This window comes from Danaus plexippus, chromosome 8 (genome assembly GCF_018135715.1).
Source record: "Danaus plexippus chromosome 8, MEX_DaPlex, whole genome shotgun sequence".
Classification (NCBI taxonomy): domain Eukaryota; kingdom Metazoa; phylum Arthropoda; class Insecta; order Lepidoptera; family Nymphalidae; genus Danaus; species Danaus plexippus.
This window is the reverse complement of record NC_083542.1, coordinates 4,467,234-4,485,007: the sequence shown is the minus strand read 5'-3', so window position 1 is coordinate 4,485,007 and position 17,774 is coordinate 4,467,234. Positions and strand designations below refer to the sequence as shown.

General features: G+C 30.7%; 6 protein-coding genes across 7 annotated transcripts; 2 read left to right on the top strand and 4 right to left on the bottom strand.

Moving 5' to 3' along the window:
• Positions 1-614: 614 nt before the first annotated feature.
• LOC133318883 (dual specificity mitogen-activated protein kinase kinase 6-like) lies at positions 615-2,601 on the bottom strand. Its single transcript, XM_061521327.1, is given in 4 exon segments — positions 615-1,676; positions 1,820-1,925; positions 1,927-1,983; positions 2,317-2,601. Coding segments are annotated over 4 exon segments (1,014 nt in total). The 5' UTR covers positions 2,391-2,601; the 3' UTR covers positions 615-899.
• Positions 2,602-2,981: 380 nt separating this feature from the next.
• On the bottom strand, positions 2,982-5,822 carry LOC116775335 (DNA excision repair protein ERCC-6-like; the record flags this gene model as incomplete). The annotated part of the gene is given in 7 exon segments (XM_032668226.2): positions 2,982-3,235; positions 3,238-3,564; positions 3,567-3,797; positions 3,800-4,135; positions 4,138-4,224; positions 4,227-5,294; positions 5,297-5,822. Coding segments are annotated over 7 exon segments (2,802 nt in total), but the record flags the coding sequence as incomplete, so codon positions are not given.
• A 738-nt stretch (positions 5,823-6,560) lies between these two features.
• LOC116773641 (protein penguin) lies at positions 6,561-9,662 on the top strand. The gene is given in 11 exon segments (XM_061521300.1): positions 6,561-6,816; positions 6,899-7,139; positions 7,240-7,589; positions 7,592-7,644; positions 7,789-7,916; positions 7,992-8,021; positions 8,023-8,155; positions 8,383-8,559; positions 8,815-9,046; positions 9,127-9,323; positions 9,465-9,662. Coding segments are annotated over 11 exon segments (1,827 nt in total). The 5' UTR covers positions 6,561-6,698; the 3' UTR covers positions 9,633-9,662.
• On the bottom strand, positions 9,646-11,656 carry LOC116773632 (uncharacterized). Its single transcript, XM_032666126.2, is given in 7 exon segments — positions 9,646-9,798; positions 10,004-10,028; positions 10,031-10,089; positions 10,157-10,274; positions 10,899-11,046; positions 11,123-11,223; positions 11,290-11,656. Coding segments are annotated over 7 exon segments (630 nt in total). The 5' UTR covers positions 11,369-11,656; the 3' UTR covers positions 9,646-9,698.
• Positions 11,657-12,080: 424 nt separating this feature from the next.
• LOC116775370 (ribosome biogenesis regulatory protein homolog) lies at positions 12,081-14,264 on the top strand. Of its 2 annotated transcripts, XM_032668276.2 has the most exons (6): positions 12,081-12,310; positions 12,389-12,667; positions 12,919-13,138; positions 13,227-13,489; positions 13,604-13,773; positions 14,130-14,264. In XM_032668276.2, exons 1-5 carry the CDS (start codon positions 12,162-12,164, stop codon positions 13,752-13,754), a joined length of 1,062 nt encoding a protein of 353 aa, XP_032524167.1. In that variant the 5' UTR covers positions 12,081-12,161; the 3' UTR covers positions 13,755-13,773; positions 14,130-14,264. The 2 variants fall into 2 exon arrangements, with proteins under 2 accessions (XP_032524167.1, XP_032524159.1); XM_032668268.2 differs by lacking the exon at positions 14,130-14,264 and having other exon boundaries at positions 13,604-13,809.
• LOC133318879 (DNA fragmentation factor subunit beta-like) lies at positions 14,010-17,133 on the bottom strand. Its single transcript, XM_061521303.1, has 4 exons — positions 16,836-17,133; positions 16,524-16,659; positions 16,148-16,336; positions 14,010-16,058 (listed from the first exon to the last, which is right to left on the bottom strand). The coding sequence occupies exons 1-4, from the start codon at positions 16,938-16,940 to the stop codon at positions 15,424-15,426; spliced, it is 1,065 nt and encodes a 354-aa protein (XP_061377287.1). The 5' UTR covers positions 16,941-17,133; the 3' UTR covers positions 14,010-15,423.
• Positions 17,134-17,774: the final 641 nt, after the last annotated feature.

The following is a 17,774-nucleotide window of genomic DNA, read 5'->3' as shown; positions in this document are numbered from 1 at the left end:
AATGTTACTCTGTTGTTACATATAGAGATCTCTTTTCAAAGATAAGTTATCCCTTTTGAATTACATTTCTTTTATGTAACTAAATTTAAAAAAATAGTGTATGTCTCGAAAAAATATACATGACATGAACTGTCTTACATTTTTGTATGCAAACTATTCAATAACTTCAAGCAAACAGTTAATTCATTATTGAGTATTCAATGTTTTCGTTTAAATATTTAAATTAAGATCGCCTGACAGTTTTTTTTTATAATAAAAATATTATTGCGACTACATTATTGAAGGTATGCCGTGCTCATGACATACATTTTAAATACCATTTCTATTTCTTTTTCCAGAGTCGACGCGCGAAACCAGAGACGCGCCAGATTGGATTTTGGAACAAAACTGGGGATGAATTCTCCATTTTAAGGCTTTTATTGCTTCTAGTCAATTACTTTTAATTTAAGATTAAACGGACAATTTAAACTACTAATATTAAGAGAAACGAGTGTACTTTTTACGTACCTAATTACTATTTTGTACTTAATTTATTTGTTCAATTGTTTTGACATGATTTTTAAATAAAGAAATAATAAAAAACGGATCATTGCGTTTCAATAAAATGCCGCGGGTCTAAACAAATATTTTATTTGGACTAATTTTACTTGTGATGTATATAACATTTCTGTGACAGCACACAGCTGTCATCTCGGGTAAGGCCAAAGTTTTAGACACGGATATACTATAGTAAGGTTAGGTAATATGCTTATCCCATTAATTGACGGCTGGTCCATCATCTAACCTCTATAAAAGACTTGTTAATAAACATTAAGATTATGATCTCTCGATAAATCGACACTATTGTTAGTTTCTAAACACTTGTACTTATAGGTATGTAAGTAGGTATACACCGTTTACTAGGAATCGTCGGGTATATCAAGTATCTCCTTGACAAAGGAAGCCACGTCTGTTTCTTTCTCGCTGTGTTCCTGGCAGAATTGATGTGAAAGCAGTGCGTCATAATTCGGTCTCTGCCTGTAATCCTTTTTGAGGCATTGGGTGATTATGTCCTCAAACTCGGGTGAGAACTGTCCTATAGGAAGACTTGGTGGATCATCCTCTACGACTTGCTTGAGCTGTTCAAATGGTGTTCCCCAGGTGTTGTAAGGAAACTTTCCCGTAGCAAGTTCGATCATGGATATTCCAAGGGACCATACGTCACTTCTGATGTCATATTGTCCGGGATTACCGCTTGGATCAATCCTCTCGGGTGCCATGTAAGGCTTACAGCCAGCATCTATGGTCTTAGCTACTGAATCTACTAAATATCCTGAAATCCCAAAATCACACATTTTGACCTCCCCTTTCCTGTTTATCAATATATTTGAAGGTTTCACATCTCTGTGTATAACCCTGAGCTTTGAATAGAGGTAATGCAGTGCACTCACAACCGAAAATGCAATTTTCCCAAGAATATTCTCTGTTATTGTTTTATTGTTCTTGTATACCTTTGTATAGAACTTATCAAGGCTCATATCCATAACCTCCATACAGATCCAAACATCCCCCTCTCTGAACATGGCACCATAAAAATGTACAGTGTAAGGGCATGCACTGGCCCTCATGGACACATCGAGATCCATTAACAAACGCTTCAACTCTAATGATTGGCTATTGAATGAAGCTGTGATCCTCTGTAATAATAAAATACATATATGTTTCGAAAAATCACAGCATTCATTTGGATATAAAGAATAGGTATATTTTCTTAGATTTATCTAGTAATTTATATGCCATGACATCAATGTGAAGGACAAATATGATAAATGTTCTATACCTTGACTGCCATGATGGTGTTACTGGGTTTGTGGTGCATCTTCTCCACAATGCCATAAGCTCCTCGGCCAAGATCACATAATTTTACCAGATCGTCAGCATGACAGTAAGGTCTTGTCATCAACTGTGATGGTGGTCTGTTTATCCAAATTCCTTGGAGGTGTTCTGGAAGAAATGAAAATTAGGTTATTAATAAACACAATATAACCTCACAAAAAAAAGCATACAATTTCTAACTTCAAAAGATTATCTTATACCTTGTTATAACATCATCTTTAAACACTATAATTAATACGATTTAACACGAGAATTCCAATAAATCTTATTCCGGTTTTTTTTTTTCGTAACATAACTTTTATATAATTTATAACTATTTACTAATTGTAGGAAGTGTATAAAATGCTATTATTATATTGATAATTAGTAGCCTCGCAGAAATATATTGAAAGGAACAACACATTAATGAAAATAATTTCAGAACTAAAGCATCAAACTTACACAGTGACTTGTTCTTCTTGTGGCTTAAAACTGAATGCGGGAGGTGGTGGTTTTTTAATTCTTCTGTTAGACATATTTATTACAGTATGGCCAAAAAATTAAAAGGAATTTAGTTGTAATCCAAATTAGAATCCAGCTTCAACTCCCATAGAAAGGTGACGCGGTAACCTATTTAGTGTATATCATATCGCACACAATTTTGATTTTTTATTTTGTAAGCGAATTATAAATATCTTATTGTATGCAATAACTCTAACATAACTTCCCAAAATTAAAGAAAATATATAATCTCTTTTACAATACTCGTAAATGACAGTTAATAAATAATGTTGTCATTTGTATGATTTTATATTTTTATTTTGGTAATATCTGGCAAAGCTAAAGTTAACGATGTTGCCTTTTAAACAAGCTGAGAACGTACCACAATCTCAATGAATATAATGTAGACTATTTTATAGAAACAGATTTATGATACTTAAATTTTAATAAAAAAACGGACTCGACTTAAAATAGGTATAACGTACAATTTTATCTTTCAGAATTTTTACCAAGAGTCTCTTATTAAGGAAAATAAATAATAAAATTATTTAATAATAAACTTGCAAAATCTAATTAATTAATAATTGGTTTTCATAAATCATACAAATAAAAAGTCATAATAGAAAAATAAAAAAATGTTTATTAAGAAGAAATTTTATAGCCCTAACGGCTTTTTTGGCAGCTTTGATAGCATCTTCTTTAATTCTGTGTCTTTTTTCCTTTTCAGCCAAACCAACAACTCCATCATGATGTAACGCATTTTTAACAGCAGACTTCGCAAACAGTTTACTTAAAACATAATCGTCATCACCGAGCTTGACGTCTTTTTTAGATTTCTCAATTTTCGCTTTTTTAATTGCAACTAAATTATCAATTTTCTATTTGGGGATGAATGACGTTTTTTACTTTCCTTTTTTGTCTGTAGATCATTTTCTATCGAAATTGAATCTAATGGTGGATTTTCAGCAACTGCATTTTCTTCTACTGTCTCCTTTTCATCACTTTTTCCTTGAATTTCAATTGCTGAACTTAAGGCTTCTTTTATTAAATTATTTTCATAATCCTTCTTCGTATGTTGATAAACTATATCTGATTCAGAGAGAGCATGTTCAAATGGCACATTTGTGATTTCATTATTAACGATATTTATTTCCGGTTCGTCTTCTTTTGGTGGAGGATTTAACATTAATCTCTCTTTTTTCTTTATGCCTGTCTTGGATCCTTTGGTGCTGATGATCCTACTTCTGCATACTTTTTGATTTGTTTACTTATCTCTCTAGCTCGTCTTTTCATGGCTTCTATTTTTTTCTTAGAATAAGACATACCTTTACTCAAATCACTTTTGTCGTTTTTTTTACCATTGATATTTACTTTAGTATGCTTAAAAAGGGCAGTAGTTTCAGTATCTCCATCACAATTTAAATTCTCCAAGCTAAATAACTTTGCAAATTACTAGTTGTTAATACATTTTTTTGATTGGGATCTATTAATATTTTATTACTTAAGAAATTCTTAAATATCTGTCTTTGATATATTTTTTCTTCTATTGTTCCGGCTGACAACAATCGGTAAACTGTGACATTTCTCTCCTGGCCAATTCTCCAGGCTCTTTCTTTGGCCTGGTTATCTGTTGCTGGGTTCCAATCAGGGTCATATATTATAACTCTATCAGCTCCTGTTAAATTAACGCCGAGACCACCAACTCTTGTGGTAGCTAAAAATACCAAATATTCAGGATTTTCATTATATGTTTTAATCAAATTCTGCCTCACACCCCATTAACACTACCATCCATTCTTAAATACTTAAAGCTGTGGTTTTGCAAATGTTGTTCTAAAATGCAAAGCATTGCCCTTGATTGAGTAAAATTAAAGCCCTGTGTCCCTGCTTGAGCCATATTTTTAACAAGGAATGTACCACTGACATTTTACCAGATCTTTTCCAATTACCGAAAGATTTTTCATTAATATCATCAGTCTCCTCATAAGCTTCATAGAGATATATGTCAGGATGGTTACATATTTTTCTAAGAGTTGATAATGCAACAAGTATCCTAGCTCTCATCGGTTCTCCATGTTTACTGTCCTTGTCTAATATGCTTCGGATGGTACTGCTCATAAGATAGCCCATGTACAAATCCTTTTGCTCCTGAGTAAGTGAACAAAATAATACTTGCTCATTTTTTTCTGGTAATTGAATGTGATCCTGAACTTCAGTTTTTGTTCTCCGCAACATATATGGAGTTATAAGATTCTTAAGAGCCTTTGCAATTTCTAATGCAGTAGCTTCTTGGAATTCACTAGCATTAGCATATCCCCCTTGGGTAATAGGAACAGCAAAATGCTCCATGAAAGCAGTGTGACTGCCTAATAGGCCAGGCCTCATAAAATCAAATAATGACCATAATTCTTGTAAACTATTCTGCATGGGGGAACCTGTAATTAGAAGTTTATGAGATGTTTCAAACCTCTTCACCATTTTACTGACTTGGGTGTCTGGATTTCTTATTTTATGACCCTCATCCAAAATTATGTAATGCCATTTTCTTGATAAAAGATCTTTTATGTATTTCACAATGCCAGCGTATGTAACTAGCAAAATGCCATGTGAGGAGTGCATGTCACGGATAAGCTTATGGTGACTTCCCGCATGTGATCCTGAGTGATGAAGAACTGCAACTCTTATTTGTGGAAACCAGTAATGAAAGTGCGATACCCACTGATATATAACTGTGGCAGGGGACAGAATTATACAAGGACCAAGACCTCCCCAAGACCCACTGTCAGTCATAGAAAGCCCAGCTAAGAATGCTATTACTTGGACAGTTTTCCCTAAACCCATTTCATCTCCAAGTAATCCTCCACTTTCAACCTGGTGTAACTCCCAGAGCCATTTAACACCAGTTCTTTGATATTTATACAACTGCTTCCATATATAGTTGGCACACATAATCCGTTCTGTAATTGGTGGTTCTCTTCAGTGTCCTTATTTCCTTCTAAAACGTATTGTATATCAGCAGAGCTATATGTAACATTGTAGTCGCCTTCTTTAGCTGCTTTCAAGTTTTTTTTCCAGCTCTCAATTCTCTCATTGTAAAATTTTTTCTCACCATCATCAATAATTTTATTACTAATTTTTTGTTTCTGTGAAGTTGACGGCATTTCTATTATGTGATCGTATTCATCCTCTTTACATGGTGGTAAATATTCTTCATCATCAGTAAGGTCCGATTGACAGGGTTGTTTTGATAATACTTTATTTATAGATTTGTCTTCCTCTTTTAAGTTTTTACATATTCTTTCTTGTTTCTTGGCAATTTTATTGGCAGCTTTTAGACTTTTTTCAGATATTGAATCTACATTGGTATTCTTGGTTTCAAGCCTTTGTTTAGCTAAAGCTAATTGTGTTTCTAAATATTTATTAATCATAACATCAACCATTATAAAATTATAAAATTATTGTGAAATATTTCAGATATATAAAATTCTGTATATCATCGCATCAAAAGCTAATTTAAAACAAATTTTAAGTTAAAAAATCAGTGCTAACAAATAGTTTTATCACAAAACGCTGTAATGTTTGTAATATTATAATTACAACTTGGATAAAGTGTTTTCTCCACTCTAGAACCAGTTTTTTGACAACCCAAACATTTTGAAAAAAAAAACATTACTAATATCAATCCCCTTGTTTTAAAGTAATATTAGTAATTATTAAATATTTAAATCCTTTAGCTCTTTATAGGAAATAATAATTTGTTTACGTGTATTTTAAGTAATATTGTATAGTTTTAGAAATGTTATTGTGTGGTATATTTTGAATATATATATTTAAAAACATCTTAATAATTTTATATTTCAATTTTTGATCTTACTACAAATATACTATAGCTATAAATAGATAATTTGAATAAATATCCTAATTTGCCATGAGTAAACATTACCTTGAGAGAGAAAAAAATTTTGGAACGTGAGATACCCTGAATAGTATGGTGTATTGATGGGAATTTTTTTTATAGATTCTTTGATAGGAACTTTTCAAAATGCACAAAATAGTCAAAAAAAGTTGGGGCATAACAATAACAAAGTATGTGTTTTATATCGTACAAATAAATATAATGATTGCAGTGTGAGTGAATCCATAGCATATAAAAAATTATACAAAGATATTTGGCTGACGTTAAACGTCAACGTCCAATAAAAAAGTGACATTTAACATTAAGTTAAGCATTATAGGAGTACAACTCACGTGTTTGTGGGTTATGTTTTTGTATTGTTGATTGAGCTGATTTTATTTGAAATAATAAGCTTATATCAACGGAAGTAAGTTTTAAAACTAAGACTATGCAGAAATTAAAAAGAAAAAACGGCGATGACAATACTTCACCTTTGAAAAAGAAGAAAGTTCAGTTTAGCGAACCCACAAAAGATGGAAAAGGTAAAAATAACGAAAATAATAACCCTTTAAGAAAGGGGATTTAAAAAATAAGGAAATAAATAACCGTTTAAGAAAGGGGATTTAAAAAATAACGAAAATAATAAACCGTTTAAGAAAGGGGATTTAAAAAATGGAAAGAAGTTTTCTAAACCAGGATTTAAAGGTAAAGCTGGTTGTACAAAAAATACGAAGCTATCTTCAAAAGACGGCAAAGATGAAAAACCAAAATGGTCAGAAATGAAAAAAGAGAAAAAGAATTTACGATTAGAGCGACGTAAAGCTAAATCAACTGCAGAAATATTTGAAATTTCTAATAAAGCTAAATTATTAGCCGCACAAATTCAAAGGTAAAATAATATTATTTATCAGGATTATAATGTATTTTCTTAAAACTCTTTTATATATTTTTTTTGTATATATTATAACAGTTAGATCGTTTGATTTCAGAAAGGTGATAAAGCCTGATTTCAGAAGTAGTGCATGTAAAGAATTACATGCTCTCATCAAAGGCCAATATAAAGCTATTGCACTGACCCATGATCTTAGCAGAGTTATACAAGTTTTACTCAAGCATAGCTCAGATGAAATTAAACATGAGATAACAGAAGAACTGATGGACATCATGGCAACAATGATGCAATCAAAATATGCTCATCACTCGGTGAAGCGCATCCTCAAGTATGGCACCGATGCAATAAGACATCAAGTAATTAAGAAACTATTGGGCAATATTGTGTCTTTAGCTTCACATTCTATAAGTGCTCCGGTACTAGATTATGCATACGGTGAATTTGCATCCAAAAGGAAAAGATGCACATGCAACAAGAGTTTTATGGTGAAATGTATAAAAACGTAAGTATTCACTACAACTATTGTTTTAATTTGGATAATGAAATCTATTTTTAATATATCACTACAAAACTGTACCATTTGGTTTTGTTCAAAGCATCAAATTATCTAATTTAGCTGGATATATTTATTTAACATATCTTACAGACAAAAGATGATAGAGTGAAGACACTGAGTGACACTTACAAAGACAGTCCTGAAATGAAAGCTGCTATTTTGCAGTCATGTAAAGCGAACATACAACGCATTTTGGACAAAAATTTACATGACAGCGAGTATGAATCACTAGTTTTGATAAATTTTGTAATCTTGTAATTTTTAGCAACATTATATAAACATTTTAATTACAGATTACTGCATTCTGTGTTGTATGACTACATAAGAGTGTAGTAAGGAGGATCAAACAGAACTTATATCAAGTCTGAGTCCATTGATTGTACCTCTCAGTAACTCCCTGCCTGGAGTGAATGTGGCCAGCTTATGTGTCTGGCAAGGGACAAACAAAGATAAAAAGGCAAGTAGACACATCAAAATCTTCCATCCATAGAAACTAATAATTAATTAAAGTTGATTGTGTTATTTCCTGGATTTCAATACAATTTTTAATTTCTATATATTATACACTTGGCATTTACTTTAAATATTATAAAATTGTTAAGTAACAACCGTTTTTGTGACCTGATTTATGTTAACCGTTATTGTGACCTGATTACAATACCTGATATAAATATTGATTTTCAGACCATATTGAAAGTAGTTAAGGAACATGTGGTGCCGCTCAGTAAACACAAAACAGGCTATAGACTCCTTATAGTGATATTCGATTCCGTCGATGACACAGTGTTAGTTAAAAAGGCAATCGTCTCAACCCTCATCAGCAACCTGAAGGACATTGCAAGAGACCATTGGGGAAAGATGGTGAGTTTTGCTTAATTTTTATATTATTACAATTAAATATTGGGGCATAGTGAATATATATATATATATATATATAGTTTTTATGGAACAGGCATAGAAATTGACATCAAATATTCTTCTTCTATAACAAAATACCTCGTAATAATTAAATAAGAACACTTTAGGTTAGATTTTAAGTATTTCTCTTTCAAACTTATTTTGAAAACATAGAAAAGTCCCTTAGACAATGATAATTTTTTTAAATTTATTTTATAGACATTACACTGGCTTGTAAAGCCTAAAGATTCGGCAGCATTCCACCCAACCTTTATAAAGTTCTTGGAGGAAGGACTTAAAACTGGAACTTCAAAGAAGGACACTGAAATTCGGGTTTCGGAGTTGAGAGAGCTGATTCTCCCCGCCATAAAGAGTGATATCGAAAATGATCCTGAATTCTGGCTGAAGGACAAAGCAACTTTACTGTTAACAATAGCTGTTTTATCTATTGGTAAAAACTTATATATTTTATAAAATAATATTTCAGGACAGTAAATATTTAGGTATAATTACTTACAAAATTTTTAATAGATCACTCTAAAAAGGCATTGGAAGAACTCGCCAAAGTTATCTGTAAAGTAGATTGGACTATAACAAACAATGACAATAGCATACTAGCGATAGAAGACGCCGGGATGCACATGTGTTTGAAAAAACTAGCAGCTTTGGACAAAGATGCGGAAGAGTCACTCGGAAACATTATTTGTGATAACATCGAGGATGAAACTGTTAGTACAGGATAACTTTTTTTAATATATACAATGTTGTAAAGGTTTTATTAATTAACATTTTTTTTATATATATAGTTTCTATTTTTATTTTTGATGGTTGTAAAAAAATTATTAATTAAAAACATATTTTCTTTCCAGTTGAAAATGTGGTTGGCTACAAATCGTGGATGTTTTTTCATTGTAAAACTCATAGAAAATAATGGAGAAAGTACATCAAAAAAATGGATAAAAAAGTTAAAACCTCATTCGAAATTACTGAAAGCGCAGTCCTCTGAAGGAGCCAAAATCCTTTTACAGAGTTTGTAAACAATAATAAACATTTTTCAAAAATACCAATATTTATTTATCTATTATCCTACACTACTTTAATACTTATTTATAAATCCACATCTTATCTAAAGGTTCATTGCTAACATTTTTTACAACCTCAAGGGTCTTCTGTAAGAGTTCGTCTTGTATTATGTCCATGGGCCTAAAATTTAAGACAAGTTTTAAATATAATTTGCCATTTTTTTTAATTTAAATGTTTTTATATTAACCCAGCTAAAAGCTAAGTCATCAGGTGTGATTCTTATTTTCAACAGACTTCTAAAAAGGAAGAGGTTATCAATTCGTCTGCATTCCTTTTTATTTTTGTTACCTCATAACTTTCAACTGGGTAAAGCAAATATAAATACCTATTAGCATCCAAGATGTCCCATTTTCATCTTTTAATTGCATATACACATCCAAGACTTTTTTTTGAAAATTCTTAACCTCATACCTTAAACCATAAATACATTTGATTAGGATCTCAAGTAAAATATTAAATTGTATAAGGTGGCAGTTACCTTTCATTTCCAAAGCCGTTTCTTTGCATAGCTGTTTCCAATGGCATATTTAAAAAAAATACTTTGTCTGGTTTTGGTAAGCCGACATCAGAATTTTTACACCAATTTATATCTAATCCTAAGAAATAAGAATGTAAATTAAATGTAATATTGCAACACAATATTTATACTATATATACTAGTAAACAATTCCTCGCATCTGTTTTTTAATTTCAGTTTTTTTTTTTAATATATATATATAATGAGACAAAACCGCTAAGCAATACATGGATTCACCATGTGGGTGCCAGGTCCATCGTGTTACAGGGAGAGTAGCTTCAACAGTGCCTGGGACTTGCGATCCAGGTGTAGGTTTAAGGGGCCCCTATTTATCACAAGTTCAACACTCACCTCCACTGTCCAAGCTCCTCTCTCTACCTAACCAAATTTGAAATGAACCTACTAAGGCTGCCTTTGACACACATTCCAAGAATGAACTGATGTTAGCTCTTGGCAGAGCAAGTCTTTTAGCAGGTTGTTGAGAGATTTGGCTTTTTTACCTCTCGCTCCTACTTCTACCTCGTAAAATTTACAATGAACCTATTCTTAGTGAGTTTGTTAGTGAGCTTGTAATACTTGTGGACTGTGATGCCATGGTATTTGGGGATGTTGGTTTCCCAATAAACCAAGAGCGCTTTCATGACTACGCACTTTAAAATTCGCGTATATAAAAATATGTCCGTTCTGAGAATGGTACATATACCTTTGGCTCCCGAAAAGGCTACTCCAGAATAACAATATCTGTCTATGATAAGTGTGGTTCCTGTTTCCAATTGTTTTATTATTTCACCACATTTCTCCCAGCGGTTGGCGGAAAACAACAAATGAATCGTTTCATCGGACATTTCAGTCTGTAATTACATTTTTGCTTTAATAACACTCAAATAATATATTTGTTTATAACTGCTTATAAGTAGGTGTAAATACCTTTCTGGTCAAATAGTGATTAATAACTTTCCCTATTTCAGAGGTTCGGTCAGGAAAATTGGAGTACATAGCTGCTACATCCTTATTTTTTAAACCTTCAACTAGAATACACAGTATAATTTATACAAGAACATCATTTTCTGCATCCCTTCAGTAGACTAACATACCAAGATTTCTGCATTGTGTCGTTTTACCAGTCCTATCAACTCCTTCAATAACAATTAGTGCTCCACGCTTAAACACCATTTTAAAAAAAGCAAGGGAATTAGTGCTGAACACTTATTTGTACAAAAATGTGATAATAACACACTTGCAAATACAGTACTTGCTCTTGATAAAAATGAGAGATGGTTGTATTTCTTCTATTTATCATCTAGTAACAATTTTACTGTAAATTGCAAATAATCATTCAATAGTAACAAAAATTCCACGTCGGTAACTAATAAGACTTTCCGTTATTGTTAATTATTACTTATCTAGTATTTGAATTTATATAAAAATAAATGTTATTGCACAGACATGATAAAATGTTTATCTATACTTATGACCTGCAAAAATTCGAAAGTTGGTAATTCATCTTATTAAATAATTATATAAATTTTATATTTAGGCATAAAACTTTTTAAATCTCTTAATAAATCTTAAATACTTATTACTAAAAGGAAACTTAGATGCAAAGTGAAAATAGTATTAATTAACTCTTAATATAATGCTTCTTATTTAAAGGTAATGGATAGAAAAATAAATTGTTTATTTTAATACTGAAATAAAAAAAATAATTCTTACAACCAATTTCTTTTGTCTTTATGTTGTTATAGTCCTTTATTGAGTTATTATTGAGTGAATTATTTTAAAAACTAAATATTTTACGTATATACTATTGAATATGAAATGTACAGTGTTTACATTTGTCTAAATTCTTAACATGACTTTTGTTAAAAATAATATGACAGATTTCAATCAGTCGTCTTGTTGAAAGCGTGTTATAATTGTTTGAGGTTATGTTATTCCTTATGTCGCATTGAAAATATACCACAACATGGATATAGTAAACGAAATTCTTGAAAAGGAACAAAAAAAGGCTGAGAAGTACAAACCTATTACAGTCGAAAAGCACTTAGATGTTGAATATGATCTTGGGACTTTACTCGTTTATGATACCAATGATCTAGATTCAAAACTTTTGAAGTAAGTTTTTTTAGATTGAGATTATTGATTTTCATAACATTTCCTTCATAATTATTAATGCAATTTTTGAAACTTTAGTGCGAACAGTAACAGAGATGAATATTTGCAATCTTTGTCCCGTGACAATACACAGTTATTACTCAACAAAATTTGGGAGTTGCCCACTGAACGGATAGACGAAGCTATTGTAGTCAGACTACCACAGCCCACAACAGTTTTGCCTCGATCCAAACCTGTGCCCAAACCAAAACCGCTCACAAAATGGCAAGAGTTTGCAAAAGCCAAGGGTATTACAAAACAAAAGAAAGATAAATTGAAATGGGATGAACAATTGCAGAAATGGGTTCCTTTATATGGGTAAGAACAACAGCAAAATTTTGAGTTAGTTTACATTTTATGATATTAAATTATTATTATTTTTTATCTTAGCTGTATGTGTCAAAAATGAGTTATATTATATGCATATGTAACAACTGTTACATTAAAGGAGACCTGCTATTTAGTTTTTAGGCTCTTTTCAATAACTTATTTCTTGATTTATTGATTGTACTATATCCATAGTTAAAAGCTTTTTTTAAATTATATTATATTATATAATAACAAAACAGGTTCAGGAAAGCTGCAGCTGAAAAAGAAAAAGATTGGCTTATTGAAGTTCCTCAACACATGGATCCAATGACGGACATGTATGAGAAAAAAGCCGGTGAGAAATCGGAGAAAGTAGCTAAAAATGAATTGCAGAGGTTAAAGAATATAGCTAGATCTAGAAAAGTGAAAATTCCTAGAGTCGGTTTGCCTGTCACATCTGACAAAGCTTCAGCAACACAGGTATTGTGGCTATTTGATATAATCTTTTAATTAATGAATTATTCTATATATTCATTCATATATATATCATTTATTGTTCTGCTTACAGTTATCTACAGCTGCGGTTGTAGCAAAAGCATCCACTGCATCACTCGGTAAATTCCAAGATAAGCTGCCTAAAGAACAGGAAGCGAGGGGGAAGGGAGTGCATGAGTTGATTCCTGGCAAGGAGAGGAAACGTAAAGCTCCAGTGCCCACGCCGCAAGCTGAAAAACAAAATAATTTGAACCTCATAGATAAAATACTGAGCAAGAGACCTAAAATTGATATGGAGAAAGCAGTCTCGCATCATATTCATAAAGAACAAACACAGTTAGTATCCAGACAATAACGTTTAAGGGAACTGTATAATAGATAAATTATGAAATATTTAATTAATTGTTAAATATATATAATTTAAGATTAAATTTTTTTAATACTCATCAGGAGATCAGAGGAGAAAAAGAACATGAAACCAGCCAAGGGTAAACGTAAAGTAAAAGGTGGCAATGCAACAAACTTCTCAGCAAAGAAACCGAAAGCGGGTAAAGGACAACGGAACATGAATAAAAAGACACCCGGCCGTAAAAGAAGATAGTTGTTACCTTAAGTGCTTTGTAAGTGAATAAATGTTCATTAAAGTGAAAACTAAAGCTGACTCGTTATTTCAAAGCATATGGAAAATAGTTAATTTTCATACAACTATACATCTATCCACATAGCATACATACAATGTTCAATTTCCTCTTTTATATCTGTATAATAATCAAATAAACAGTAAAATATTTAAACAGTATAGTCATTTAATTAAAAAAAAATACTGGCTACAATGTAGAAAAGCAAAAAAAAACAATTTCTTTAAATACATTTTTATTTATTTTAAACTAACATGGAGAAGGTAATATAACATTAATACTGTATACAGTTAATTTTTCTAACAATAATAATCATGTTAAGCGAATAATCTTCACAGATTTGGATGGAAGCAAAGCAAGGAATTTCAACTTTATAAGTAAGATCATTTGCAATTTTCATATAAATAATTTTATGCCCTACTCTATGTTCAACATATTATTTTATTAACATCTGATAATTATATGAGTAATATTATTCGTGACTGTTATTCATAACTAAACTAATATTGCTTGCACTACCTATATCATTAATACATTAATTATTTTTTTTTATCTACATTCTAAAACGGTGAATATTATTTTTTATCTATATTTTTTTATTTCATGCTACACATTAACATCATAAAGCTACTTTGGAAGTGTCTACATTTTATTACATAAATTTCCGTCGCTAATTCATCAAAATATAAATATAGATTTGTAAATAGTGTTACAATAGTTGAATACCTGCAAATATTATTGTTTCATCAATATTTAAAATACAGTACTTCATTTACTTAAACATAAATTATCATTGTGTATACAAACTCATTAATATAATAAAAAATTAAAAAAAAAATGTCCAATAAAATTTACTTACAATTAGTTGGAGGTTTAAATAGATTTCTTTTTAAATTAAGAATTGAAATTTTTCTTAAATCCTAATACAATATTGCCATTTAATATTTCTTTAAGTTTTTTTTAAATATTATTTTAGATTTATGTTTAAACTTAATATTTCATTGAATAAAATTTCTTAGAAGAACTATAATAAAATATTTAACAAAATTATTTGGAAAATTTCAACAAATATAAATTATGGAACTACAAATAATTTGATATTAACATGTTAATATTGTTAACAGAATAAAATTAACAAAAACACAAGATTCCCCTCAATGACTACGACCCTGCATAGTTAAATTCATTGTCACAAAAATATATCATTTTGTAACGGAATCTACATAAACTGTACATAAAATTTATATAAAAAATAATGTTATAAGTCATAACAGTAACTTTGAGATCAATATCTAAGATGGTTCCTAATTCCTAAGGGTACAGGATATCAAGTAGGGAATATAAAAGTCCATAATTTAATTAACAATATCAGGTTTCTACATATAATAAAATTTAATTTATCCTTATATATAATATACATGTCAGTATATTCTCAAATAAACATTGTCATATATATATCCTGATATGATGTTTTGGAATAGCAAAAACTTGTAAATGGTCACTGTTCAAAAGCATTCTGATTCGAACATAAATAATTATATCACATTACTAAGGGTAAGAGTAAGATTATCAAAAAATATAAGAGTAAGGATAGAGAAGTGGCAACTCAGTCTGTAATTGATTAAAATACACTTAAACTCTATAATTACCAAAACATTTTTGGCATAAAATATAAGCACTCGATTCAGCACTGTGTTTGCCTTTATCATGACAAACTATATGAACTAATTTTAGATTATCGATAGTGAATATTTGTAAATAGTATCGGTCAATTTCTATGTGACCTTTACCCGAACTTACGTTGCACATCACGCATTTTACATTTGCATGAATAATATTCCTGATCGCCTCTTGTATATTCGGTATGATGGACCGAGACAACTCAATCTTGTGATCTAAATTCCAAGTTTGGAATATAATCCTTTCTTCGCGGCTTCTATAAGGATTGATCACATGTTCACCTTCGTAAATACATTTCTTATTATTCCATAGCCCTCCACATTCAAAGAGACCATTTTCGTTGCACAATCGTACACCTTCACTACCTTTCCTATTAAAGTAATCCCCATTATACTTACTATTTTCAAGTCTTCTACGCAATTCCAATAGGAACAGGTCTATGAGTTTCTTGCTTTGTCCGTTTTTCGTGTGTATATACAGTTGCGAAGACTGTAATGCTGTTTTAGTTTTGTAATAATAACCCCTCATGCGTTCCTTGGCTCTTTTTGACATTGACTGTTCCTTTGTTTTCTCACTTGAATCAAGACCTGGGATAATATTATTAGGTTTATAAATGACATTATAATTTTTTAATTATATTTCAATACACAATTTCCTTTTATCGTTTCTCACCAACCTTCAAACCAGTCTGGATCCTGAGTCCTCTCACTTATCATAGCCCTAGAATCGTTAGCTGCTGAAATATATCTTTCAAGTACTTTAAATTTTTCTTTAAGATTGACATTTAGAAATTCCTTAGCAGCCTTCCCTGTGTTAAGGTAATCCTTTTTGACAGAAGAAATCATATTGTAGAAGTAGTCAAAGTCTGAAATATAACTATCATTTGAATATATCCTTTCACCAATGAGCTTAAATTTAATTTTACATGTTTTTATAGCAAACAATCTATGGAATAGTTCAGTGTCTATTAATGTAAATATAAAACAAAAAAAGGCGCGAAAATCAAACTTTAAAATATCGGCTCTGAAATTAACTTGGGTGTATAAACAAACCAGTAACCATTGTTTCATTTTCCTGTAACAGAATAAATAATGTTTGTGGTGCTAAGGTTCTGAGATAGTCCTCGTCGTCTACTTGAGTCCCGTCCTCAGCCACATACAGACGGCACTCTGCGCAGCTGACATTGAACTGGAAACCAACAGTGCAAATGGGTCACGGTTAAAGAATTAGGTCAAGGGAAGTAACCTTGGCCCAATTAACAAATACTGTACAAACTTAAAAATTGAAATGACTCATATAATTTAACAATATCGTAAATCAAATTGATTGTAAGGAATGTTGAATATGAATAGAAATCAACTTACCCCTAACTTTTTACAGGACTTCTCAATAAGTTCCTCTAGGTTCTCAGCAGCGACACCAATTTTTTTCTCCCTTTTAACATCGGTCACCTTATATCCTTTTTTCATTTCTTTAATTTTAATTCAAACCCAACAATGACAAAACACTTCAAAACAAAGAAATAAATAAGATGATAGGTAGTACACCATCGGCGCCAACAGCTTGTATGAAATATGAATCAAATAAACCGAAATAGGGATGGCGATTAGCGACATCTATCGATAATCGTAACGTATTGAAATATCGATACTTTTAATATTTACCGATGTTGCTCAAATCAGATACAATAATAATTGGTAAACCACAAATTGCCCGAATCTATATCAATAAAGTTACCTGCTGTTCCTTTGCAGCAAACGTGATCACGTTATCAGTATGTAGTTTTTAAATTAACAAAATAGGCATAGTAATCCGAAAAATATTAATTTCATTTAAATAAATACTTCCGAACGCCTTAGGTCTCATTAACTAATTAACTAGATTACTATTTAGTTAAAAAAGATATACTTGTAACCTCTTGTAACCATTCAAACTTTGTATTTTCCCAAGCTTACAATTCATGATTTCCTCTCTCACTAAATTGTAGTTTTAATAATTATCGATATCAACATCAGTATCGATATTTTCAAATGTCTCTCTCAAAACGAAATTCGAACTTCAACTCTAGAACTGTCACAATGTATACTTCAGCATTTGTATTTATGTTAATTAATTGTTAAAGAACATCTCTATGTCAAAAAAATATATTTAGAGAAACTTAAAATTCTCTTTAAATTTTGAAATACTGATTTAATAGTCTAAGTTTTTAAAGGTTATGTTAGTAAACTTTACCGTTTTTAAATACTGTATTAAAATTTAAATAATTGCAACAATTTTTTTTTCAAAAACTTTTTTAAAAGTAT